Source organism: Carcharodon carcharias, chromosome 8 (genome assembly GCF_017639515.1).
Source record: "Carcharodon carcharias isolate sCarCar2 chromosome 8, sCarCar2.pri, whole genome shotgun sequence".
In the NCBI taxonomy this organism is placed as follows: Eukaryota; Metazoa; Chordata; class Chondrichthyes; order Lamniformes; family Lamnidae; genus Carcharodon; species Carcharodon carcharias.
Window position 1 is genome coordinate 89,806,161 of NC_054474.1, and position 26,068 is coordinate 89,832,228.

Genomic DNA, 26,068 nt, shown 5'->3' on the forward strand with positions numbered 1-26,068 from the left:
ATGCCTCAAGTTCTGTCTATGGCTAAAGGCAAATTGGATTACGCCATACAGTTAAAAATGGAGGGGACAGTTGACCAACTTGACACAGCAACTCTGCAGGAAACTTATCCAAAAATAGATGAGAAGGATTCTTTAGAATTCTCAATGATAATTGGAGAAGGATGTTGATAATTGTGCTGTGGGATCATTTCAGGGGTCACTTGAGTAACCTCCTGAATTCCAGCATAATCACTCAGTCTCCGTAGGGAGTGTGTTATCAGGTTCCCTTTAGTACTCCTATGTTTGAACTGAATGTTCCCTCTTGTTGTTTCTTTAGAGAAAAGTGAACAGCTGGCATTCTCCAATATAAGGAGCAATACGTCATCAATACAAACGAGCCAGTGCTCTTCTCAAACTGAGATAAGAACAAAAAAACTGCGGATGCTGGAAATCCAAAACAAAAGCAGAATTACCTGGAAAAACTCAGCAGGTCTGGCAGCATCGGCGGAGAAGAAAAGAGTTGACGTTTCGAGTCCTCATGACCCTTCGACAGAACTTGAGTTCGAGTCCAAGAAATAGTTGAAATATAAGCTGGTTTAAGGTGTGTGGCGGCGGGGGGGGGGGGGGGGGTGCGCGGAGAGAGAGCTCTCTCTCTCTCTCTCTCCGCCCCCCCCCACACACCTTAAACCAGCTTATATTTCAACTATTTCTTGGACTCGAACTCAAGTTCGGTCGAAGGGTCATGAGGACTCGAAACGTCAACTCTTTTCTTCTCCGCCGATGCTGCCAGACCTGCTGAGTTTTTCCAGGTAATTCTGTTTTTGTTTTTCTCTTCTAAAACTAACTGGATCAGCAAATCTTGATCTAACAATAGCTTGGGCAGCACAGTACGGATGACAGACCTAGTGAAACAAACATACTGTTGATCAGTATCCCTGTTACTTTATGATGATGACTGTAACATTCACCTCATTCTCCCATTGTCATGTTTCATGTTGCACTCCCAGCCAGACGTACACTGATTCATTCCTTTGTTTTATTTTTAGGTAACTTCAGCAATGCCACATTCCCTGGGGAAATTACCTCACCTGCAGCTCAGGTTGGAAAACTAGGTTACATTGTTGGCACCTCATTGGGAGCACTTCATTTATCCTGTAATCCCCTCCTAGGAGGATTTATAAGGAAGAAAGTGAAGACTTGCATTTATATAGCGCCCTTCACAACCTCAGGACATCCCAAAGGGCTTAAGAGCGAATTAAAAGCTTTTGAAGTGTAGTCACTCTTGTAATATAAGAAAAGTGACAACCAATTTGTATCCAGCAAGATCCCACAAACAGCAATGAAATGACCAGATAATCTTTTCTCAGGTGATAGTTGAGGGATTGGCCAGGGCGCTGGAGGAAACTGTCTCACTCTTCTATGAAAAAAGCGCTGTGGGATCTTTTACATCCTCCAGAGAGGGGAGATGGAGCCTCATTTTAACGACTCAGCCAGAAGACTCCAACAGTGCAGCACTCTCCTAGTACTACAATGGATTGTCAACCTGGATTATATGCTCAAATCTCAGGAATGAGACCTGAATGCACGCCCCACTGACTCAGAGGCAAGGGCACTTACCTGGAGGGGTCATTTTTTGTTGCTATTTGCAAGTCTGGTGCTTGAAGCAACTTGTATAAGATGGGCAGTACCAAATCAGTGCCTGTTACTTACACCGCTTCATTTTATTGATAGGGCCTATGCAGGTGTGCCAATTCTCACTACCACCTACTTTACACTTCTGCTACTGGTGAATTCAACCCATCACTGTCTCCATATTGATTCCTAGATACATGAAACCAAGAGACTTTCTCCTCTCTAACCGAGGAGCAATGAGATCAATTATAGCAACCTCACTGTTGCTCCTGCTGAGCTCAGCTCACCAGCGGTTAAATCTAGAGAAGGATCCTACTCCCTCTCCTTCAGTTCCTCCCTTGATAAACTCACTAAATCATCAGGAGTACACAGCCAGTCAAACCAATAACTCTGTAACCCATTGGAGTTCACTAGCATGTTTATTTCACAAACATAATTCACCTAAATAAATATGAATGGCAGAATGCTGCCCTTTAAGTTTTCACTGTGTTTTGATGCGTTCTTACAATATTTCCACGAGGTTAGCCACAAGAGAGAAGATTAAAGCATGATCACTTAGAATGCGACGGACTAATATATAAAACTTTGGTGTGTTTTTTTTTGTGATCAACCTGGATGCAAAAATATGCCTGTATTATGCAACCTGACTTTCAGAATCAATCTGCCAATTACAGGAAATATCTCCCCACCATACCGAGGTCACAATCACCTGACAGATGAATCAAACTAGCATATTCAATTTAATGACTGACTCTTTCCCAAAATGAGCAGGACTCAGTGCTGAGTAAAAGAAATTGGGAAGCGCAAATGATAATGAATAAAGCAACATCAAGCCTTGACTCCATTAAGTTTTGATAACACCAATGAAGGATATAAGGTCAGTACACAGGCATACTGCACCTAAAATAGTTTATATCTAATGGACCTGTTAATTGACGTTTTTACATCACAACGCTGCACTGAAAGTAGGCAATGAAGCTGCTGACTGTTTTGAATTTTGGCAGCGATGCCTCTAAGACATGTGATAATAAGCTCATTGGATCTACAGTACACAAATAGGCCATTCAGCCTATCATATCTGTGCTAGATATATCCAAACTCATCCCCCATCCCGCCCCCTCCTCAAATCCTTTTACAGCACACAAAAATCTTTATACCTTGCCCATCCTGTGCTAATCCTGATTCTCTGTCTCCTTGTTAGTGACTCACAAATCAAAGGAAAGAATCTTTCACTATTCATCAGTCATCTTAAAAACGTCCAATAGATGCCCAACTAACCTTCTTTATTCCACTAAAAGGGTCATTTTAAAGGCTTTCTTCATATTATACCCAGTGTGCTTCTTGTGAATCTTAGCTGTATCCTCTCCAGGACTATAATATCCTTCTTATAAAGGAGTAAATTGTGCACCATACTCCAACTGTAGTCTAATGCATGGCTTTGTACATACAGTAAGTAATATTACTTTCTTGTTGATAAAAAAAGACTTCTGTTTGCAATTGTTTGGCCTTTTCCATTTTTAAAGGTGTGCACCCTTAGCCCTTTCTGTTCCTTCATCCTATTAAAAACTCTTTATCAGGTAGGGTATGCTTCCTACCAATGTCTTTTTTAACCAGATATTATTATATGTTATTCTCTATTAAACTGCATCTGCCACCTGTCCACCCACTCTGTGGCCTTGTCTGTATCATATAGAGTGGACAGGTAGGCAAATCTCATAACCCTTTGTTTTACATGATTTTTTTTAGGAAAGTTAGAAACAGGAGTAGGCCATTCAGCCTCTCGAACATCTTTCCCAACATTCTATCAAATCATGGCTTATCTGTATCTCAACTCCATTTATTCTTTAATACCCATACCTAACACAGTAACAAGAGTAAAAACAGAATTACCTGGAAAAACTCAGCAGGTCTGGCAGCATCCGCGGAGAAGAGAAGAGTTGATGTTTCGAGTCCTCATGACCCTTCAACAGAACTGGGTGAATCCAAGGAAGGGGTGAAATATAAGCTGGTTTAAGGTGTGTGTGTGGGGGGGGGGGGGGGGGGGGGGGGGGGGGGGGGCGGTTGGGTCGGGGGAGAGATGTGCCCCCCCCCCCCGCTACACACACACACACCTTAAACCAGCTTATATTTCACCCCTTCCTTGGATTCACCCAGTTCTGTTGAAGGGTCATGAGGACTCGAAACATCAACTCTTTTATTCTCCGCCGATGCTGCCAGACCTGCTGAGTTTTTCCTGGTAATTCTGTTTTTGTTTTGGATTTCCAGCATCCGCAGTTTTTTGTTTTTATCACAGTAACGAGTATCAAGGCCAGATCGGGTATTGCAGGTATAAGAACATCGGTGAACTAGTTGGGTTTTTAGTGACAATCTAACAGCTTCAAGGTCACTTTTACTGATAGAGGTTTTATTTCTAAATTTAAAAAAACTGAATTCAAAATGCTCAAACTACCATGGGTAGGATTGGAACTCAGTTCCAGGCCTCTGGGTCAGTGGCCTAGCAACATGACCACAAATGGGCTGCCTGGAATGTCTTAAAATTCTCTTTGCGAGCAAGGAGCTCATTTAACTTTTGCTGACATTTAACTAAAGTTTTGACACTAGTGAGCAAATCCATACTGTTCCATAACAGCATACATCTCAGATCTTCATCTTACTGAATCAAAGGGTTAAAGACATCTTGTGAGTTTGAATCTGCTCACAAAACTCAACCTGCTTCAAATTGATACAAGAAACATAACAGGGTCATAGTCTTGAAGAAATAACAGGCAATTATTTGACACTTTTCGTAACTTCATGATGTCCCACAGTAATTTTTTAAAGTATAGTCACTGTTGTGAAGAAATAAACATGGGAGCAAATTACTGCACAGCACAGCAAGGTCCAGAAATGTGGTAAATGACCAGATAACCTTTTTGTACATTGGCCAAGGGATAAATATTCTTCAAGATATCAGAGAAAATTTTCTTCTCTTCCTATAATAGTACCTATGGGATCTTGTACACGGGAGATCAGACAGGCCCGTGCTTTAACACATCAACCAAATGACATCAGCTCTGACAATGCAGTGCTCCCATGGTACCGCACTGAAGGGCCAGCCTGGATTATGTGCTCAGATCTCTGGAGTGAGACTTGAAATGGAACTCTCTGACTTTGAGCTACACCAAATGAGACAAGGCTGATATTTAATGTAATATGGAACATTTGTGGGACATGACAACCACTCAACAGTGGAAGGACTAACATGCTGATCACTCTAATTCTGTGAAGAGCGTGGTGGAAGATGATAAATGGCCTTCCAGATTTGTTTCCACCCTGTGATTTCATCATAGGTTAACTACCCTCTACATTTTATTAAAACTTTCTCCTACACAATAGCATAGTAATTCATTTTGCGCAGAGCTAATCGATTCATCTAGTCTGCCCACCCAATCTCACTTTCTAGTCTTTTCAGAAATCTCAATATGTCACTGATAAAGTGTAATAACAATGCATTCTTTCAGTTGGCTGGATCTTTCCTATTCCCCCTTTCATATGCACTGGCAGTTCATAACATACATTGGATCATACTTCGGCTAAGAAATTTCACTTTGAAATGTTAATTTATTGCCCTTATTTTGAAATCAAAGCCTGTGGGACATTTTCAATGCCCGATAGATGTGTCACCCAGAACCAGTTATGGTTTACACAACAGTATTGGTCATTTTAAGCCATTGTGGCATATTTCTCTCTCCCTGGCAACAATCTGAGATAAAGTCAATTTGCTTGTCAGATTGGTGTTAAAATTAATCTTGAGATGAGTTTCTGATCTCATATTCATGTCATCACTAAGACTGCCTTTTTCCACCTCTGTAACATTGCCCAATTTCAAACACTCCTTTCAAGTGAAGCAGCATTTCACTTGCATTTCCCCCAACTTAGTCTACTGCATTCGTTGCTCCCAATGCGATCTCCTCTACATTGGAGAGACCAAACGGAAACTGGGCGAGTGCTTTGCAGAACACCTGCAGTCTGTCCGCAAGAATGACCCAAACCTCCCTGTCACTTGCCATTTTAACACTCCACCCTGCTCTCTTGCCCACATGTCTGTCCTTGGCTTGCTACATTGTTCCAGTGAAGCTCAACGCAAACTGGAGGAACAGCACCTCATCTTCCGACTAGGCACTTTACAGCCTTCTGGACTGAATATTGAATTCAACAACTTTAGATCTTGAACTCCCTCCTCCATCCCCACCTCCTTTCTGTTTCTTCCCCCTTCCTTTTGTTTTTTTCCAATAATTTATATAGATTTTTCTTTTCCCACCTATTTACATTATTTTTAAATCTTGTATGCCCTGCTAGTCTTTCCACCCCACCCCCACTAGAGCTGTACCTTGAGCGCCCTGCCATCCATTCTTAATTAGCACATTTGTTTAGATAATATCACCACCTTCAACACCTTTTTGTTCCTTTATCTGTGACCTCTTTTGATTATCTGCTCCTATCACTGCTTGCTTGTCCCTACAACCACACCAACTCCCCCCACTTCTCTCCCCCCACCCCCCCCCTCCACCTTAAACCAGATTATAATTTACCCCTCTTCTAATATTCAATCAGTTCTGTTGAAGGGTCATGAGGACTCGAAACGTCAACTCTTTTCTTCTTCACCGATGCTACCAGACCTGCTTAGTTTTTCCAGGTAATTCTGTTTTTGTTTTGCCCAATTTCAACCCTGTCTCCGCTCATCTGTTGCTAAAAGCCTCAATTCATATCTTTGTTACCTCTAGACTCGACTGTTCTAACACCCTCCCACATTATACCCCCTGTAAAGGTGAGGTCATCCAAAACTCTGCTGCCCATATCTTAACTTGCAGAAAGTCCTGTTCTCCTATCATCCCTGTACTTGTTGATCTACATTGGCACCTGGTCAAGCAACAGCTTAGTGTTAAAATTCTCATCCTTGTTTTCAAATTCCTCCATAGTCTCACCCCATCTCACTTCTGTAATCACTTCCAGCCCCCCAACCCACCAAGATATCTGTGTTCTTCTAATTTTAGCCTCTTGTGCATCCCTGACTTTAATTGCTCCACCATTGGTGCCTTCAGTTGCCTCAGCCTCAAGCTCTGAAATGCACTTCCTACACCTCGCCACTTCTCTACTTCGCTTTTCTCCTTTAAGACAATACTTAAAATCTACCTCTTTGACCAAGCTTTGGATCAGATCACCTAATGTCTCTTTATAGACCAGTGTCATGCTTTGTTGTATAATGCCCCTGTGAAGTACATTGGAATGTTTCATTATGTTAAATGTCCTATTTAAACATAAGTTTCTGTTGTTGTTTGAATAGTTATTAGGTTTTCAAGGAGTGCTAAAGACCCATATCAGTTATTACACTCTGAATGGAGGTAAGCCCAATGCAGTAGTGCAAAGGAATTTGGGGCCCAGGTTGAGAGGGCATTAAAGGTCGATAAGGCTGTAAAAAAGTTAATGGAATTCTACATTTTATTACAAGAGGTGTAGAATATAAAAGGCAATAAGCAATGATAAGTATATATAAAATCATAATAAGATCGTAATTAGAATACTGTGTGCAGTATTGGGGTCCATACTTTTGGAAGGACAGCTCTTTGAGAGGGTATAACACAAATTCACTAGGGTTCTGGTTGGTATGAGAAAATAAAAGTATGAGAAAGGTTTGAGAAGTTAGAAACAAAAACAGAATTACCTGGAAAAACTCAGCAGGTCTGGCAGCATCGGTGGAGAAGAAAAGAGTTGACGTTTCGAGTCCTCATGACTCTTCAACAGAACTTCGACAGAGAAGTTAGGTCTTTTATTGTTACAACAACATAAATTGTGTATCAATATGAACATAGGAATTAGGAACAGGAGCAGGCCATTCAGCATTTTGAGTCTGTTCTGTCATTGGTGAGGTCATGGCTGCTCTGATTGTGGTCTCAACTCCACTTTCCTGTCTGTCCCCAATAACCTTTGACTCCTTTGTCTATCCAAATTCTGATTAACTCAGTCTTGAATAAATTCAATGACCAGCCTCCACGGCTTTCTGGGGAAGAGAATTCCACAGACTAATGACCCTCAGAGGAAAAAATTCTCCTCATCTGTGTCTTAAAAGGAAGATTTCTTATTCTTAAATGGTGTCCCCTAGGTAGAATTACATACATTTTTGATAGGCAAGGGAGTCAAGGGTAATGGGGGCAGGGGGCAAAGTGGAGCTGAGATCACAACCAGATCAGCCATGATGTTATTGAATGGTGGAGCAGACTCGAAGGGCTGAATGGCCTACTCCTTCTAAGTCCTATGAATTCAATGGGACATTGAGTTCAGCCAATGGAGGGTAATGGGTTATTATTGTGTGCTTTGTAGGAGGCAGCACCTTCAAGATAAATAGCGAAAGGGAGAAATCAGCAAGTTTCTTTGCATCAGCAAAGGGAAGAGACGGCCAAGCTCATGATGGAGATGGAGCAAAAATTACTTCCTTGTTCTCTTGCATTTTTAATCCCTTCAATTTTTCTATTTCCCCTCAGACTTCCTGCAACAGTTCCCTATTCTCAGCCAGGTAACAGATATCTGTGTTTTCAATTTAAGTAATCAAAAAAAGTCTGCTCTTCGATGTTAAGCAAACAATATGGTCAGAAACCTCAGGGGAAATTAGTGAATGGAACTGGGTCGGAAGCTGAGTGAATATAACTTCTTGTAAAAAAAAGAACACCTGACCCAAGATTATTAGAAAATTGGGCAGCCAACATTAACCAATTTATTTGTTACTAAAATCCATGAGATTTTGGAGACATTAAATCACTCCTACACATTTGTTCATGAGTCAGCAAAACAACAACTTGCGCTGCCTGATCTGAGTCTACAGTATAATGATTTTTAACTTGTATTTTAACAGTGTATGGAAACCGTATTAATTGTAAAGAAAAAGAAAGAATTTCCATTTCAATCTCGCTTTTCACAATCTCAGCACATTTTTTTTTTATTCCTTCATCGCCAGAAAGGTCAACCTTTGTTGCCCATCCCAATTGCCCTTGAACTGAGTGACTTACTAAACTATTTCAGAGGGCAGTTAAGAGGCAACCACATTGTTGTGGGTTTGGAGTCACATGGAGGGCAGATTGGGTAATGATGGCAGATTTCCTTCTCTAAAGACCATTAGTGAACCAGATTTTTTTTTTTTACATCAATTAATAGATCTTACTACTGAGACTAGATTTATATTCCAGATTTATTAATTGAATTTAAATTCCACCAGCTGCAGTGGGATTTGAACCAATGTTCCCAGAGCATTAGGCTAAATCTCTAGATTATTAGTCCAGCAACATTACCACTGCACCACTCTCTCACAGCCAGTTAAGCCCGTTTTGAAGTGTAGTCACTGTTGTAGTGTAGGGAACTGCAGCAGCTAGTTTGCACACAGCAAGGTTGTTAAGCATGCAGGAACATAAGCAGCAGGGATACTAGTCTATTGGAGACATTATGGCTGAGCACAACTCTGTTCTTACCAACATCAAGAGAAATGAGAAGTGGGACCTTGATTTCCAACCCATCCCTGAGACCAATGGTAGCACTTCTACCATAATACCAGCACCAGGAGAGGATGGTACGCCTCTACTTTCTGGCCTGTTCAGGGATGTCCTGCTTTGGCTCCACTAACTAAACCATTTGAAGCAGGGATGCCAAATTTATTTAAACAGGTCAAGCAGATGGAAAATATTTCAGAGGCACATGTGTGGGGTTTTAAGTGATAATACAGCTTCTCTGGGCTGCTGACTATTCCTATTCTTATTTTGGTACATGAATGAGGTATCATTACACCATACATAGTCTGGTATAAACCTCGATACATGCAGACCTTGGGCTTGATTTATATTTTAACCGATGCATCGATAAGTACATTTTACACTTAGTTAAAATCATGTATTATACAAGCATATACATACACCTATATTACTAATACCTAACTAGTGAATTTCAATCAATTTTATTGTGAAAAATAACTGCATTTTTGTCACTGAACCTTCAGAGTATCAGCCCCTGTAGCAAGGCCTTATGTCTCAGTTCAATCTCTATCCTACTTTGTTTGAATTGTTGCCCCTTTTTTAGCCTCAGCTTCTAGCCAACATGCTTCATGCTGCCCATTCTGACACTTCTGTTTTAAAAGTTTTCATCAACCATTATTTTTCCACCTCGCTGCTTCAGCCCAGACTACTTTCCAGCTCAGAATGGGATTTTCACATCAAACTGTCGGCTTTTCCTGCACTTGATATTTCTCAGCATGTAGTTTCCACACTTCTTTGATGGAGCCATGCTGCTGATTGATATGGCCTCACATGCTAGAAAGTTCAACTGCACTTAAGGGGTTAAGATGTGTGCATCCATCCAAAGCAAACAGAGGAGAGATCATTTAAAACTGGAAGAGCTCACACTGAGTAACCTTTCACCTCTGGCAGTGGAATTTAATCTAGCCTAGGCCAATGGGATGAGAGTTGCACTCTTCCTTTTCCAGCACTTTACATTAATTCACATTAAATTTCTTTACCTGTTCACTTAGTTTACCTAGATTGTTTATTTATATTCATTCATGGGATGAAGGTGTCACTGACTAGACCAGCATTTATTGCCCATCCCTAGTTGCCCTTGAGAAGGTGGTGGTGAGCTGCCTTCTTGAACTGCTGCAGTCCACGTGGTGTAGGTGCACCCACAGTGCTGTTAGAAAGGGAGTTCCAGGATTTTGACCCAGCGACAGTGAAGGAACGACAATATATTTCCAAGTCAGGGTGGTGAGTGGCTTGGAGGGGAACCTGCAGGTGACAGTGTTCCCATGTGTCTGGTCCCTTTGTCCTAGCATTTGGGAGGTTTAGCATTATTTTTAGGATTATTATTCTTGTTTATACTTATATGGCCAAGTCTGGTACCATCAGCAATTTATAATTTTATAATTACATCTGTTGCTAAGTGATTTATTGTTAATATAGAATTTAGGTGATATGTAGTGTGCTTACATATTGGTAATTGAAGACTAGACTAGACCACTGGTGGAGACATCTTGTAATAATCACTGTCCAGGACCTCCTCAGAATTTGACTGCTCGATCCAGAGAGAATGGGATTAATTTTAAATGAAATAATGAGGCAGGAAACCCACAGGAATGGATGCCCAACATTGTTCTCCACTGACTTCACTGGAAAGTAAAACCAGGTTAGCTGTAGAACAATCACGGCACCTGATCCCATCAGAAAACCTTAAATCAAAGCAAACATCACATTACTGCACGAACATGAGCCCTTATGAGGGATAACACTGAGGAAGGACCATTAATAAGTGAAAGATGGGATGGAAAAAACGAGAGTCCTCCCTGCACCAAAAATATATTCAAATTAATTCTCGTCACAGTTGTGCTAACATGTTTGCACTTAACTCCATAACCTCCTGATATTAAAGATCTGTAACAGCAATTCCCAACCCTGTAAAATCTAGAATACCAAATCCCACCTCAATTTGGCCTGAATTGCATCATTCCGACACACCGCAGGTTGCAAGGTAGGAATATCTTTATCAAGTCATTATGACCTTCAGCAAAGACATAAAGAGAAGTTCAAAGCCCATATTGAGAAAGTATATTAATCAGGCTTAGAAGCAGCTTATTGATGGCCTAACAAGAGGTTTCTGAGATTAAAATTGAATCCTTGAAGCAAGGATTAATTACTTTCAGAGCCACACATCCAATGCTTTGGTTCGAATAAGAAGGAAAACATGATAAAGGTCAGAGAAAGAAAAAAAGCCTTTGGCCTATTAAAGCCTGTCTCTGTGACAATTCAACCCTTCCACTTTGTATGCTTGGCTCTAAATTCTGTGCCTGCCTAGCAGATTATCCCAGACAATTCTAATATCTGTCCACTTGCCTCTATTCATGACGTGCTGGGGGGGGGGCTGAAAGGAGGGCACAGATTGTTTCAATCCCCCCCTGCACTCCCGGACTCAATTATTGCCCAACTTGAAATGGACCCTAATGTAATGCAGTACTGTGGAAGTACATTTAAATGAATAGTGCTTCACCCAGAATCATTATATTTGCGTGCAATTCATATTATCTCTACCCCAGAAGGCTGTGGAGGCTAAGTCATTGAGTACGTTCAAAACAGAGGTTGACAGATTTCTAGATATCAATGACATTAAGGGGTACAGGGATAATGTGGGAAGATGGCTTTGAGGTAGAAGATCGGCCATGATCTAGTTAAATGGAAGAGCAGGCTCGAGGGGCCAAATGGCCTACTCCTGCTCCTATGTTCCTATTCAACATTTCAGAGACCTGGCTTCACCTTTACTCACACCATCAATTATTAAATGGCAGGGGAAAGAATAAAAGTACTTCAATCATGGTCAGGATCACCTACCACGTTAGGTTTGCTGAGGACTTCCAGAATGTTATTGAGTAACTCGATGCAGTACTTTAGCTCCGGGTTCTGCTGTTGTTCATTTTTCTGCTCCAGCTGGGCCTTCAGCTCATCAGTCATCATCGGAAGCAGTATGTCACGGCACTCTGTAAAAGAAGTGTGGAGACTACATGCTGAGAAATGTCAAGTGCAGGAAAAACCGACAGTTTGAGAATTAGAATACACTTCAAGGAATAAATATTGAGAATCAGTAAAAGTGACCAGGCAGCTATCGGATTATCGTAAATAATCCAACCATTGTCTTTTGGAGATGAGAGATGAGATTGCTGTCATTACTCAGCCTGTTCTACATTTGATTCCAGTCCCAAGCCAATGTGGTTGTCTCTAAACTGTCTCTGAATTACTTACTTCCTTGTATGAATTCACTACAGTGGTTTATGAAATAGGCTCACCATCATCTTCACAGGCTAGCTAGGGATAGGTGAATAAGTGGTGGAATTTACATATGAACATATGAATGGCAGTTGTAGGCCATTCGGCCCTTCAAACCTGCTCCACCATTAAATAAGCTCATGGCTGACCTGATTGTGGCCTCAACTCCACATTTCCTCCTACCCCCAATAACCTTTAACTCCCTTGTTAGTCAAGAATCTATCTACCTCTGCCTTAAAAATATTCATTGACCCTGCCTCCACCACTCTCTGAGGAACAAAGTTCCAAAGACTCATAAACCTGAGAAAAAACATTTCTTCTCATCTCTGTCTTAAATACAAGGCCATTTATTTTTAAACTGTATCTCCTAGTTCTAGTCAGTCCCACAAGGCGAAAAGGCTCTTCAGCATCCGCCCTGTCAAGACTCCTCAGGATTTTATATGTTTCAATAAAATCACCTCTCATTCATCTAAACTCCAATAGATACAGTCCCAGCCTATCCAACCTTTCCTCATAAGATAACCCTAACCCCCAATCCCTGGTATCATCGAGTGAACCTTCTCTGAACTGCTTCCAATGCATTTATATCCTTTCTTAAATAAGAAGACCAAAACTGTGCATAGTACTCCAGATACGGACTCAACAATGCCCTGTACAACTGTAGCAAAACATCCCTACTTTTATATTCCATTCCTCTTACAATAAACAATAACATCCACAAACATTCGCTTCCTCCACCACTGAGGCACAGTGACAGCAGTACGCACCATCTACAAGATGCACTACAGGAACTCACCAAGCATCCTTAGACAGCACCTACCAAACCCATGACCACTGCCACCTAGAAGGACAAAGGCAACAGACACATGGGAACACCGCCACCTGGAAGTTCCCCTCAAAGCCACTCATCATCCTGACTTGTAAATACATCACCATTCCTTCAGTGTCACTGGGTCAGAGTCCTGGAACTCCCTTCCTAACATCACTGTAGATGTACTTACACCTCATGGACTGCAGAGGTTCAAGAAGACAGCTCACCACCACCTTCTCAAGTGCAGGAAAAACCGACAGTTTGAGAATTAGAATACACTTCAAGGAATAAACATTGAGAATCAGTAAAAGTGACCAGGCAGCTATCGGATTATCGTAAATAATCCAACCATTGTCTTTTGGAGATGAGAGATGAGATTGCTGTCATTACTCAGCCTGTTCTACATTTGATTCCAGTCCCAAGCCAATGTGGTTGTCTCTAAACTGTCTCTGAAGTACTTACTTCCTTGTATGAATTCACTACAGTGGTTTATAAAATAGGCTCACCATCATCTTCACAGGCTAGCTAGGGATAGGTGAATAAGTGGTGGAATTTACATATGAACAGGCCCCAGCATTGTTCCCTGTGGCAATCCATTTGTCACATCGTGCCAACCCGAAAATGATCCATTTATCCCTACTTTCTGTTTCCTGTTAACTAACCAATTCTCTATCCATGCTATTATGTTACCCGCTACAGATGTCTTAGATCCACTCCTCTCTCTGTCAAACTAAATGTGAAATTCAATCATATTATGATCACTGCTACCTAGAAGTGGCCTCACTGTTAAGTTATTAATTAATCATGTCTCATTGCACATTACCAAATCTAGTTGGTGCTAGAACATGCTGCTATAAGAAATTGCCTCCAAAACATTCTATTAACTCATCATCCAAACCAAGCCAATCCGATTCGTTCAATCTATATGTAGATTAAAATCATCCATGATGATCACCATACCTTTCTCACAAGCTCCCATTATTTACTCCTGCATACCCTGTCCTACATTGTGGTTACTGTTAGAAGGCCTATAAACCACTCCCACAAATGATTTATTACCTTCACTATTTCTCATTCTACCCAAACTGATTCTACATCTTGATATCCAGAACTTAGGTCATCTCTTCCTATTATGTCAACGTCATCATTAATTAACAGAGCTACCCCTCCACATTTTCCTAGCTTTTTGTCTTTCCTAAATGACATAAATATTGAGGTCCCATTCTTTGTCATCCTGCAGCCATGACACTATAATGGCTATCAGATCATACAAATTTACTTCTGTTTACCCTGTCAATTCATTTGATTTGTTATGAATGCTACATACTTTCAGATACAGAACCATTAGTTTTGACTTTTCTTTTTGTAACCTCTAGCCTTACCTGTTGGTGCACTCTTAGGTTTGTACACTCTGTCCCCTCCTACCAACCTCTGATCATTATTTCCCTATTACTACCTTGCTCTCAGGCCTTGTCTTCTCTATTTAATTTATCACATCTTCCCAGATTTGATCCCTTTCTCCCATTATTTAGTTTAAAGCCCCTTCTGCCGTCCTAGTTAGACAACTAGTCAGAACACTGGTCCCAGCATGGTTCAGGTGAAGACCATCCCAATGGTACAGCCCCCACTTTCCCAGTATTGGTGCCAGTGCCCAATGAATTGAAATCCAATTTTCCAACAACAATCTTTGAGCCACACATTTAACACTCTAATCTGATTTATGCTATGCCAATTTGCTCATGGCTCAGGTAGTAATCGAGAGATTATTACCTTTGAGGTTCTGCCTTTTTAATTTAACCCCTAGCTGCTCATACTCCCTCAGCAGAACTTCTTTCCTAGTTCTACCTATGTCATTGCGTGGACCGCAACCACTGGATTGTCCCCCACCCACAGCAAGTTCCTCTCCAGCCCAAAGCAGATGTCGTGAACTCTGGCATCAGGCAAGAAACACAAGCATCTGGACTCCTGAACTGTGTCTATCACCCAAAATATACTGCCCCCTACACCACTACATTCCTCTGAACTCCCCTCGCTTGAATGGCTTCCTGTACCATGTTGCATGGTCAGTTTGCTCATCTAACCTGCAGCCTCTGCTTTCATCCTCTCTACCCATCATTCTAAGTGGAAGCAATCCGCATTGTCTGAATGCCATTCCCACTACACACAGCTCCTTAAGATAAAACTAACCATTTTCGGCATTCTCACAATGTGCTTGGTATGTGAATTGAAATGTGAAGTTGGGGACCTTGTTTTGAGATTAGGGTTATGGATCTTTGCTTGGACAGAGTAAAGGGAAGCTTTACACTAAGCCCGTGTGGTCTGGTTTGGCACATAATGTTTTATGCTGCCAATAAACAAGACCACTATTAGGTTGTTTAGATACTTGACAAAGTTGCGAACCCTCCCAGTGTGCCCTGAACTCTCCAGTAATTGAAAATTAATCTTCAGGACATTGTTGTACGCAACCCAGCATTAAATAAAATTGTTTTTTTTTTCATTTGCTTTGAACACTTTCATTTATTTGATGTAAAAAATATTGAAATTAGGGAAAGAAGGTTGTTTCACTAAGAATCAAGGTCAGTTCAATTGGATAACAGAGTCCAATTGGGACTGACAAGGCAGTGTGCCTAGTGAATGGGTGGCAAAATGGCAGCAAAGTGGTTTGAGTCGGTTGGGGGGGTCATGTGATAAAGCCTCCAGGAATGCAACTGACTAGAGTTGGCAAATTTATTCTACTGGCATCACATGAAAAAGCACTCAACTATTAACTGTGTCAGAAACATGATGAATGTTCATTGCATTGTAAATCTGATGATATGGAATATTCTTACAACTGAGCCACACTAACAAACTGGTGAGAGAGGATTTTTCTACAGCTAATCCCATTGTCTTAACTAAGATAGCTAACAGCTTATATCAAAGCAAAAACAGAAAATGCTGGAAAAACTCAGCATCTGTGGGGTGAGGGCCTAACATGACTCTTCATCAGAATTGGGGAGAGGTAGAAATGTGATGGATTCATCCCAATCCACCACCACTCTCCTCCACCTGGCTGAACTTGTTCTCTCAATAAACAATTTCTCCTTTAACTCGTCTCACTTCCTCCAAATAAATTATGTTGCTATGGATACCTGCATGGGCCCCAGTTATGCCTGTCTCTTTGTGGCTATGTGAAACATTCCTTGTTCCAGTTCTACTCAGGCCCCCTCCCACAACTCTTTTTCCAGTATATTGACAACTATATTGGTGCTGCTTCATGCATCCGTCTGGACCTGGAAAAATTTATCAATTTTGCATCCAATTTCCACTCCTTTCTCACCTTCACATGGTTCATCACTGACACTTCCCTTCCCCTCCTTGACTTCTCTGTTTCTAGTTTTTAAAATTCACTTTATGGGATTTGGGCGTCGGTGGCTAGGCCAGCATTTATTGCCCACTCCTAATTGCTCTTGAGAAGGTAGTGGTTAGCTGCCTTCTCGAACCACTGCAGTCCTTGTGGTGTAGGTATACCCACAGTGCTGTTAGGGAGGAAGTTGTAAGATTTTGACCCAGTGACACTGAAGGATCAGCAATATATTTCCAAATCAGGATGGTGAGTAGCTTGGAGGAAAACTTCCAGGTGCTGGTCTTGCCAGGCAACTGTGCCCTTGTCTTTCTAGACGGTAGCGGTTGTGAGTTTGGAAGGTGCTCTCCGAGGGGCCTTGGTGAGTTTCTGCAGTGCATCTTGTAGATGGTACACACTGCTGCCATTGTTCATTGGTGGTGGAGGAAGTGAATGTTTGTGGAAGGGGTGCCTATCAAGTGGGCTGCTTTGTCCTGGATGGTGTCAAGCTTCTTGTCTGTTGTTGGAGCCACACTCATCCAGGCAAGTGGAGAGTATTCCATCACACTCCTGACTTGTGCCTTGCAGATGGTGGACAGGCTTTGGGAAGTCAGGAGGTGAGTTATTTGCTGCAGGATTCCTAGCCTCCGACCTGCTCTTGTAGCCACAGTATCTATATGACTAGCCCAGTTCAGTTTCTGGTCAATGGTAACCCCCAAGATGTTGATAGTGGGGGATTCAGTGATGTTAATGCCATTGAATGTCAAGAGGCGATGGTTAGATTTTCTCCTATTGGAGATGGTCATTGCCTGGCACTTGAGTGGCCCGAACGTTTCTTGCCACTTTTCAGCCCAAGGCTGGATATAGTCCAGGTCTTGGTGCATTTGGACATGGACTGCTTCAGTATCTGAGGAGTTGCGGATGGTGCTGAACATTGCGCAATCATCAGCGAGCACTTCTACTTCTGACCTTATGATGGAAGGATGGTCATTGATGAAGCAGCTGAAGATGGTTGGGCCTAGGACACTACCATTAGGAACTCCTGCAGTGATGTCCTGAAACTAAGATAATTGAACTTCAATAGCTACAACCATCTTTCGTTCTGCTAGATATGACTCCAACCAATGGAGTGCTCTCCCCCTGATTGCCATTGACTCCAGTTTTGCTAGGACTCCTTGATGCCACGCTTGGTTAAATGGTGTCTTGATGTCAAGGGCAGTCACTCTCACTTCACCTCTTGAGTTCAGCTCTTATGTCCATATTTGAACCAAGGCTGCAATGAGGTCAGAAGCTGAGTGACCTTGGTGGAACTCAAACTGAGCATCAGTGAGCAGTGATATGTCTGGTGATACACTGTCCACCAATATTCATTACAGGCCCATCCACTCCCACAGCTACCTTGACTACAGCTCCTCACACCCTGCTCCCTATAAGGGCTCCAATCCATTCTCCTAGTTTCTCCATCCCTGTCGCATTTGTTCTGATGATGCTATCTCCCACAACAGCACTTATGACATGTCTTCCTTTTCCCTCAGCCAAGGATTTCCCTGGACTGTGGTTGACAGGGTCCTCAAATGTGTCCAACTCTCACTCATGCCCTCACCCATCCCCCCCGCTCCCAGAACCAGGATAGCATTCCACTTGTCCTCACTTTCCACCCCACTGGCCTCCGTGTTCAAAGGATCATCCTCCACCATTTCCACCAACTCTAGCATGATGCTACCACCAAATACATTTTACCCTCACCTCCCCTGTTGGCATTCCGAAGTGAGTGTTCCCCCTCTGACACGCTGGTCCACACCTCTATCACCCCGAACACCTCATCCTCTTCCCATGGCACCTTCCCACGCAATTTCCTGCCCATTTACCTCCTCCCTCCTCAGCGTCCAATGCCCGAAACACACCTTCCAGGTGAAGCAGTGATTCGCTTGCACTTCTTTCACAATGATGCTCCCAATGTGGTCTCTTCTACATTGGGGAGACTAAATGCAGACTGGGTGACCGCTTTGCAGAACATCTTCGCTCAGTCTGCAAGCATGACGTCGTCCTCCCTGTCATTTGCCATTTCAATTCACCATCTTGGTCTCATGCTTACATTTCTGTCCTTGGCCTGCTATAATATTCCAGTGAAGCACATCGGAGGAACAGCACCTGCTCTTCCAATTAGGCACTTTACAGCCTTCTGAATTCAACATTGAGTTCAACAGCTTCAGAATGAACTTCTGTCCACCGTTTTCACTTTTTTTCCAACCCCCAACCTCCAAGTGCCAGTCTGTATCTTGTCCTCATGTTTTTGCTTTCTGATACTGCTGACCCCTTTTCTACTATTAATACATCCTATTTTGCTTTCAGACAGTGCTGACATTCATTCCATGATTAACACCTACCTTAGCCTTTACTACTATGATTACCATTCCCTTTTCATTGCGTTCCATGACATCTTTGTCATTTTTAAAAATTAATTCACGGGATGTGGGCTTCGCTGGCTGGGCCAGCATTTATTGCCCATCCCAAGTTGCCCTTGAGAAGGTGGTGGTGAGCTGCCTTCTTGAACCGCTGCAATCTATGTGGTGTAGGCACACCCACAGTACTGTTAGGGAGGGAGTCCCAGGGTTTTGACCCAGCGGCAGTGAAAAAATGGCGATATATTTCCAAATCAGGATGACTTGAAGGGGAACCTCCAGTGGTGGTGCTGCCCTTATCCTTCTAAATGGTAGTGCTCATGGGTTTGGAAGGTGCTGTTGAAGGAGCCTTGGTGAATTCCTGCAGTGCATCTTGTAGGTGGTACACACTGCTACTACTGTACGCCGGTGGTTGAGGGATGATTGTTTGTGGATGTGCTACTAATCAAAAGAGGGCTGCTTTGTCCTAGACGCTGTCAAGCTTCTTGAGTGTTGCAGGAGCTGCACTCATCCAGGAAAGTGGGGAGTATTCCATCATACTCCTGACTTGTGCATTGTAGATGGTGGACAGGCTTTGGAGAGTCAGGAGGTGCGTTACTTGTCGCACGATTCCTAGCCTCTGACCTACTCCTGTAGTCACAGTACTTACATGGCTAGCCCAGTTCAGTTTCTGGTCAATGGTAACCCCCAGGATGTTGACAGTGGGCGATTCAGTGATGGTAATGGCATTGAACATCAAGGGGTGATGGTTATAGAGTTTCTCCTGTTGGAGATGGCCATTGACTGGCACTTCTGTGGCACGAATGTTACTTGCCACTTGTCAGCCCAAGCCTGGGTATTGTCCAAGCCTTGCTGCATTTGGACATGGAATTAATCTATCCTGACCTTTAACCTATCCCTGACCTTCCATTTTGCTCCATCTGTCCTTACCCCCGCCCCATCGTTTACAACAGCATAAAACACATCATATTTCTACCTCTCTCCAGTTTCAAAGAAGTCATATTGCGCTCAGAACGTTAACTCTGTTTCTCTATCCACAGATGCTGCCAGACCTGCAGAGTTTTTCCAGTATTTTCTGCTTATATTTTTTATTTTCAGCATCTTCAGCATTTTTCTTTTATTAACATAAACCCAAAGCACATTTGTACTGCAATTACATGACCATGTTCAGAAGAGAAAAGGTTTAGTCGGCACTTAAATGGCTTTCAGAAGATTCCAACTCAGCATTGTTAAAGTGATTTAAAGCTTCATCAGTGGGTTGGCAGCTACCTTCTCCTGATTGCTGCCCATACAGGTACAGTAAGTGCTTATTTTCTTGGACTATTAATCGAGTGAAGGTGATTTCAAATCCCACCATGGCTGTTTGAGGGTTTGAATTCAGTTTTAAAAAATCTAGAAAAACAAACTGGTGCCAGTAAAAGTGTTGCATTCCCCTATTGGGTTAAGCAAGCTGAAATAATGAGTAGCTAAGGCATACAGACCAGGTTTGATTTCTGGTCTTGGCTCAGTCAGTTCTCAGTTAGACTAGCTGTTAGGTAGGCTCAAGAATTGGCTGCAGTACCATTTGATGAGAGAGGGAAAGTCAACCATGGTTCCTGTTCCTGATTACTATCCAGAACTCACAACCAGGAAGGTGAATGCGGAGGACTAACCGGTTTAGTAATGCATTTTAGGACAGTAACTTGTCATCCTTATCTGGTCTGTCCTTAATGTGGTTCCCAGTCTCACAGCTCTTGGTTACCAACCAAGGTGGTCTAACAAGCTACCCAGTTGTATTAAATTGCTATCCGCAACAGTTGAAAAATAAGACCTACTACCAACTTCTCATGGGCAATGACGGACAAGCAATGATGCTTGTCAGTCATGCCAGCAATATCCATGTTGCAGCAATGGAGAATAAAACGATAAGTTTTGGTGTGGGCAGGAGTGGGTTCACCTGAGATACCCCACACCCCTCTATGACTGAACCGACAGATGACGAGGCTCACACATGAATCCCGGCCTTTTGGGTATGATGCCTGAAGGTTCTAGGGGAACCACAGCCCGAGCGTCAACACTTCAGATGCGGGCTGGAAAAGAATGGTTTTAAAAACCTGTCAGCTATGAGAGCTGATTCCCATTTGATTTTTTTCAGCCTTGTGAAGAAACTGGAGATAAATCATCCACTAACTCATTTATATTTTATATTGCAAGGATTTTACATTTACAACCAGGTACTTCAGGAACTTGCATTGCAGGTCAACTTCACAAAAGTTTTAAACTGTAAAAAATGCTGTTAAATCTAGAAATTAATTAGTGTCACACTCTGTGTTACTACACAGTCTCTCATTTCCCTGATCCGTAAAGCAAGTTAAAATAATGAATGACTAAGGCATACAGACCAGGTTTGATTTCTGGTCTTGGCTCAGTCAGTTCTCAGTTAGGCTAGCTGTTAGGTAGGCTCAAGAATTAGCTGCAGCACCATTTGAAGAGAGAGGGAAAGTCAATCATGGTTCCTGTTCCTGATTACTATCCAGAACTCACAACTGGGAAGATGAATGTGGCGGACTTAAACCCAACTGGTTTAGTAATGCATTTTAGGACAGTAACCTGTCATCCTTATTTGATCTGTCCTTAATTTGGTTCCCAGTCTCACAGCACCCAGTCTACATATGGTGTTGAGTCATTTAACAATATTTGTTCTCAATTGAGTTGTACCAGAGGATGCGTAATGCCTGTACATGGAATCATCCTCCACCATGGGGTCAACATCTTCAGGGAAGAATGGTCAAAAACTTCAACAGTGGGTGGTCAACACTTCCAGGAGTGGGTGGTCAACACCTCAAGGGGTGGGCGGTCAACACCTGCGGGGTGGGTGGTCAACACCTGCAGGGGTAGGCAATTAACAGCTGCGGGGTGGGCGGTCAACACCTGCAGGGGTGGGCAATCAACACCTCCAAGGGTGGACTATCAACATCTCCAGGGATGGATGGTCAACAACTTCAGGGGTAGGTGGTCAACACCTCCAAGGGTAGGTGGTCAACACCTCCAGTGGTGGGCGGCCAACGCCTCCAGGGAAGAGTGGTCAACACCTTGAGAAGAGAATGGTCAATGCCTTAAGGGAAGAGTGGGCAACACCTTAAGAAGAGAATGGTCAATGCCTTAAGGGAAGAGTGGGCAACACCTTAAGAAGAGAATGGTCAATGCCTTAAGGGAAGAGTGGGCAACACCTTCAGGAGAGTGGTCAACAGCTTCAGGGGAGATGGGTCAGCACCTTCAGAATAGGTGACCAAGACTTTCAGAGGTATGCAGTCAAGGGGATAGTGGTCAACACCTTCAGGGGAGGAGGAGGGCAGGAAATGGATGCAAGACAAAGTGTAATAACAAATAAACAGATTCACAAATGTCAACGATGCATTCCAAGCCTTGGAATAATGATGTATTATTAATTTCACACAGTAGCAAAGTATTCAACAATGTATCGGGCTTTCAAAGTCATTTAATGTGGACTGAGTAATAGAGCAGAAATAACACATAAATCATATACCAGCACCTCAATCACAACATGCGAATAAATAAACTGTGTGAGGTAAATAATTTCATTTGCCTAGATCCAAGCTCAGTGGGATTTAGCAGTCTGGCACACGTTGTCCATTCTTCATGTGTAATCCTAGGCAGTGAGTGTTGGCAGACTGTTCCAGCAAAGATGGGCAACACAGTTAGGTCTAGTTGTATTCCTGCTATACACCAATACAGTTATTTTTGAACAGCAGTCCTGGCCCATGGAGTGGGAACCTGATTTTTTCCTCCTCCCTATTCCAGTGTTACCGATGACAAGTCCAGCAATCCTGATACTGGGCCAATTAACTTCCAAGAAGGGCAAGGATAAAATCTGGGGCCTCCTGGTTCATGTGACCCATTAAAACACTGAGTGTGTGTGTAAAATCTCAGCCATCTATACTCTTGTCTGCAAGCTGAAAACTCGACAAGGTGGTTCAATAGGTTCTGTGAAACTTTTGTTTTGTTAATTGAATAATTGCAGGCTATACGATCATGATTTTTACATGGGTAGTAAGTGCTGAAAATTGTTTTGTGTTTTTACTAGCTAGCTAGTTGCTATAATAAATACCAAGCCATTTAATATCTCTGTGACTGCCTATGCATCAGCACTGTGGTACTGAGTGGCTACCAGACTTACAGGGTTTTTCTTCCTTTATTCTTTCGTGAGATGTGGGCAATGCTGGCATTTGATGCCCATCCCTGATTGCCCTTGAATTGTGGACAGTTAAGAGTCAACCACATTGCTGTGGATCTGGAGGGTTTTTACATCAATCAATGATAATTGCCATGAGTCACCTTACTTTATATTCCAGATTTATTAACTGAATTTAAATTCCACCAGCTGCCGTGGTGGGATGTGAACCCATGTCCCTAGACCATCAGCCTAGGCCTCTGGATTACTAACCTGCTATGCCACTGCCTCCCTTGGGAGTACACAAAAAAATATTGAGGTTGAAATTGGTACACTTTGTGGTTGTTTTCTGGGCACAAGCAGGAACAACACATAGCAGTGGAAAGACCTGTGCATAACTGATACCCAGGACACTGGAATGGATTGTTAAATCCTCAACACCCCCATCCGCACACCTCACCCCCACCCTCAATACTCACCCCCCACCCAACTCAGCTACCTCAGGTCTGATAACATTTCAGTTGATGGAAGGTTGTGGCTTTACAAAAGCAGTGGTATTAGTTTGAGGTTCCTATTTTTCCCATGTTGCAACTGTCTGCAATTCTGTATAGACAAAAGCATATAGAATAGTAGAATTTGGCTTGCTGTTCTCCTGAGCATAAAGCAGACAACTGCCTTCACAACAAGAAGAGACAATTGAACTCAACTGGATTGCTCTGGTACAGTCCTTCACATCAACTTACTTGTCTATCCTTCCAATCACTGAATGTGGGAAGGATAGAATCAGGCTAAGATATGATAACCCCTCAGTGGACTAAATAGGCTACAAGCAATCACCATCCAGGCTTGAATGTGAAGACTGATTAGTCTGCTGGGGTGAAGTCCAGGACTGAACTGGAACTGCCTCATAACAAGACTGGTTGCCTTAAGTGAAGCAGGGATGTTCATGCCTTAAGTGAAGCAGGGATGTTCAAAATTTTCTATTCTAAGATGTCATGGGAGGTTTCAAAATGTTAGCACAACATAATTATTCAGCTTCAACAAATAAGCCCAGAGTGGCGTGCAATCTGGACACAAACAGGTAATGTGGCTTAACATATTGCGAAATTTGTGTGTGTAAATGAGTTACGCACACAATCTCGACACGTTCCAAGGGCGGCATTTTCCACTCCCATCAACAGTGCGAATCGTGGCAGGCGGGGGCACTAAATTTGGCATAGTTGAAAAAGTCAGTTTCCCGCTGATGGGAAATTAGTTTGGAATTTTGTTCTCCCAACTTTGCTGGTGGGTTGAGATTCCCACCAATCTATGTCAGGAACTACATTCACATTCATTTGCATCTCATGAATGGTCATTAAAAGGTCAACTTGCCAGAATTACATTCCCTCTCTGAATTAAGTGCCTCACTAGTGGATAATTAGAACGGTCTGTTTCCTGAATGTATATATGTGGTGCGCACCTGGAGAGCTTCAGTTCATCCATGACTTGGAGGTCAATAGACGCAGCTTTCGCCTACCTGTAAGACTGTGACTGAGAAATATCAGGTGCCTGTAGTACAACCTACACCAAGGCTGGGCACAGGAGGCAAGGCAAGAGGGGTGGGGTGAGACAGAGGCAGGTCGGGGGATGGGGTGTTGTGCAACATGAGAGGGGAGGGCGAAGACAGAGTGGTTTAGTGGGGGGAGAACACGAGTGGGGGAGATGGAGGCAGGACTGGGGGAGTGAAACACAAGGTGCAGAGGGGAATTGGGACAGGACTGGGGGGATCCTGAGAGGGGAGGGAGAGATGGAGACAGCATTGGGTGGGAGCATGAGAGGGGCAGGGGGGAGGCAGAGACAGGGCTGGAGGGAGGTGATAGAGGCAAGACAGGTGGGGGAATCACAAGAGGGGATGGTGAAAGGGAGACAGGACTAGGGGGTGGCCAGGGAACAGAGTGGAGTAGTGAAAGACTGTCCGTGGACGAGTTATAAGACTGATCATGGAAGAGTCAGAAACTGTCCTGGGGCTAAGGCCATGCTGTTGGGGACATATTGAACAAACTGTCCTGGGATTGTATGGGCCCATGTTAGAGGGCACACATGTCTTGGTCCTGGTCTTGGGCTGGGGAAGGCTTCTTTAGGCAGTGATGGTTGTGCACAGTATGGTGTGCAGGGTCAGTCACCTAAGGCATTTGGTCTTGGAGGTTTGAATCCTGGTACTGTGCTGCAGAGGGCATGGTAACATTAGGGGAGGCATTTGGATCCTGTGAGTTGGTGGCTGAAAAGTCACAGGGGGGTATTGCATGGTCTCATGGGGGTGGGGGGCAGTCCCAAGGGTGCATGTGGCCTTGAGAAGGGGAGGGGTTAGGTTGAAAAGCAGTATGGAGACTTCAACATTGAAGCGTTCGGGGAGAGAACAGTAATATCAATGTGAACAATGATGGGGTCAAGGGTAATGGGGGAGTCTGGATAGTGACAGGAGGAATGGGAATTAGGAGGTGATAAGTATGGAGGAGGATGGGGGGAACTTGGTGGGTGATTGAGGGAGATTGGAAGCTCCCAATCTCATTCACAAAAGTCAACAGCACCATTTTCGGATTCACTGAAGAATAACGCAATTTGAAAAACAAACTAGAAAAAAATTGATCATGGTGGGGGTCTCAGGACACGTGGAAGGAGTTCAGCCAAACAGTTTTGGGGCAGATTGAAGGGGCAGCCTATAAATTTCCTGCTCAAAGCATGGAGAGCATGGTTCAGCTGAGCGCTGGAATCGATGGTCTATTGCACAATGAATGAGTTTTGCTCCTTTACTAATGGTGTGCATTCAAGTGAGAATCCATTAAGTCTCGGTGCTGCAGTGCATCTGATCTTTACAGTGCATGTGAGATTGGATGTAGGGTCAAACAATCAAGGTCCACGGCCGTTGGGCAGAAGCAAAATGGACCCTACAAG

General features: G+C 43.1%; 2 protein-coding genes across 4 annotated transcripts in view; one reads left to right on the plus strand and one right to left on the minus strand.

Moving 5' to 3' along the window:
- The window catches only part of LOC121280742 (protein INSYN2B-like), a 124,452-nt gene extending 121,455 nt beyond the window's left edge, over positions 1–2,997 (plus strand). Inside the window, exon 4 of the mRNA XM_041192885.1 lies at positions 1,026–2,997. Coding sequence (XP_041048819.1) covers positions 1,026–1,029 — 4 coding nt within the window. The 3' untranslated portion in view covers positions 1,030–2,997. The remainder of the gene's footprint in view (positions 1–1,025) is intronic.
- Positions 1–26,068, minus strand: part of LOC121280741 (dedicator of cytokinesis protein 2-like) — a 627,095-nt gene that overhangs the window by 374,495 nt on the left and 226,532 nt on the right. For all 3 annotated transcript variants that reach the window (XM_041192879.1, XM_041192878.1, XM_041192880.1), the window contains one exon: positions 12,000–12,145. In XM_041192879.1, coding sequence (XP_041048813.1) covers positions 12,000–12,145 — 146 coding nt within the window. The remainder of the gene's footprint in view (positions 1–11,999; positions 12,146–26,068) is intronic.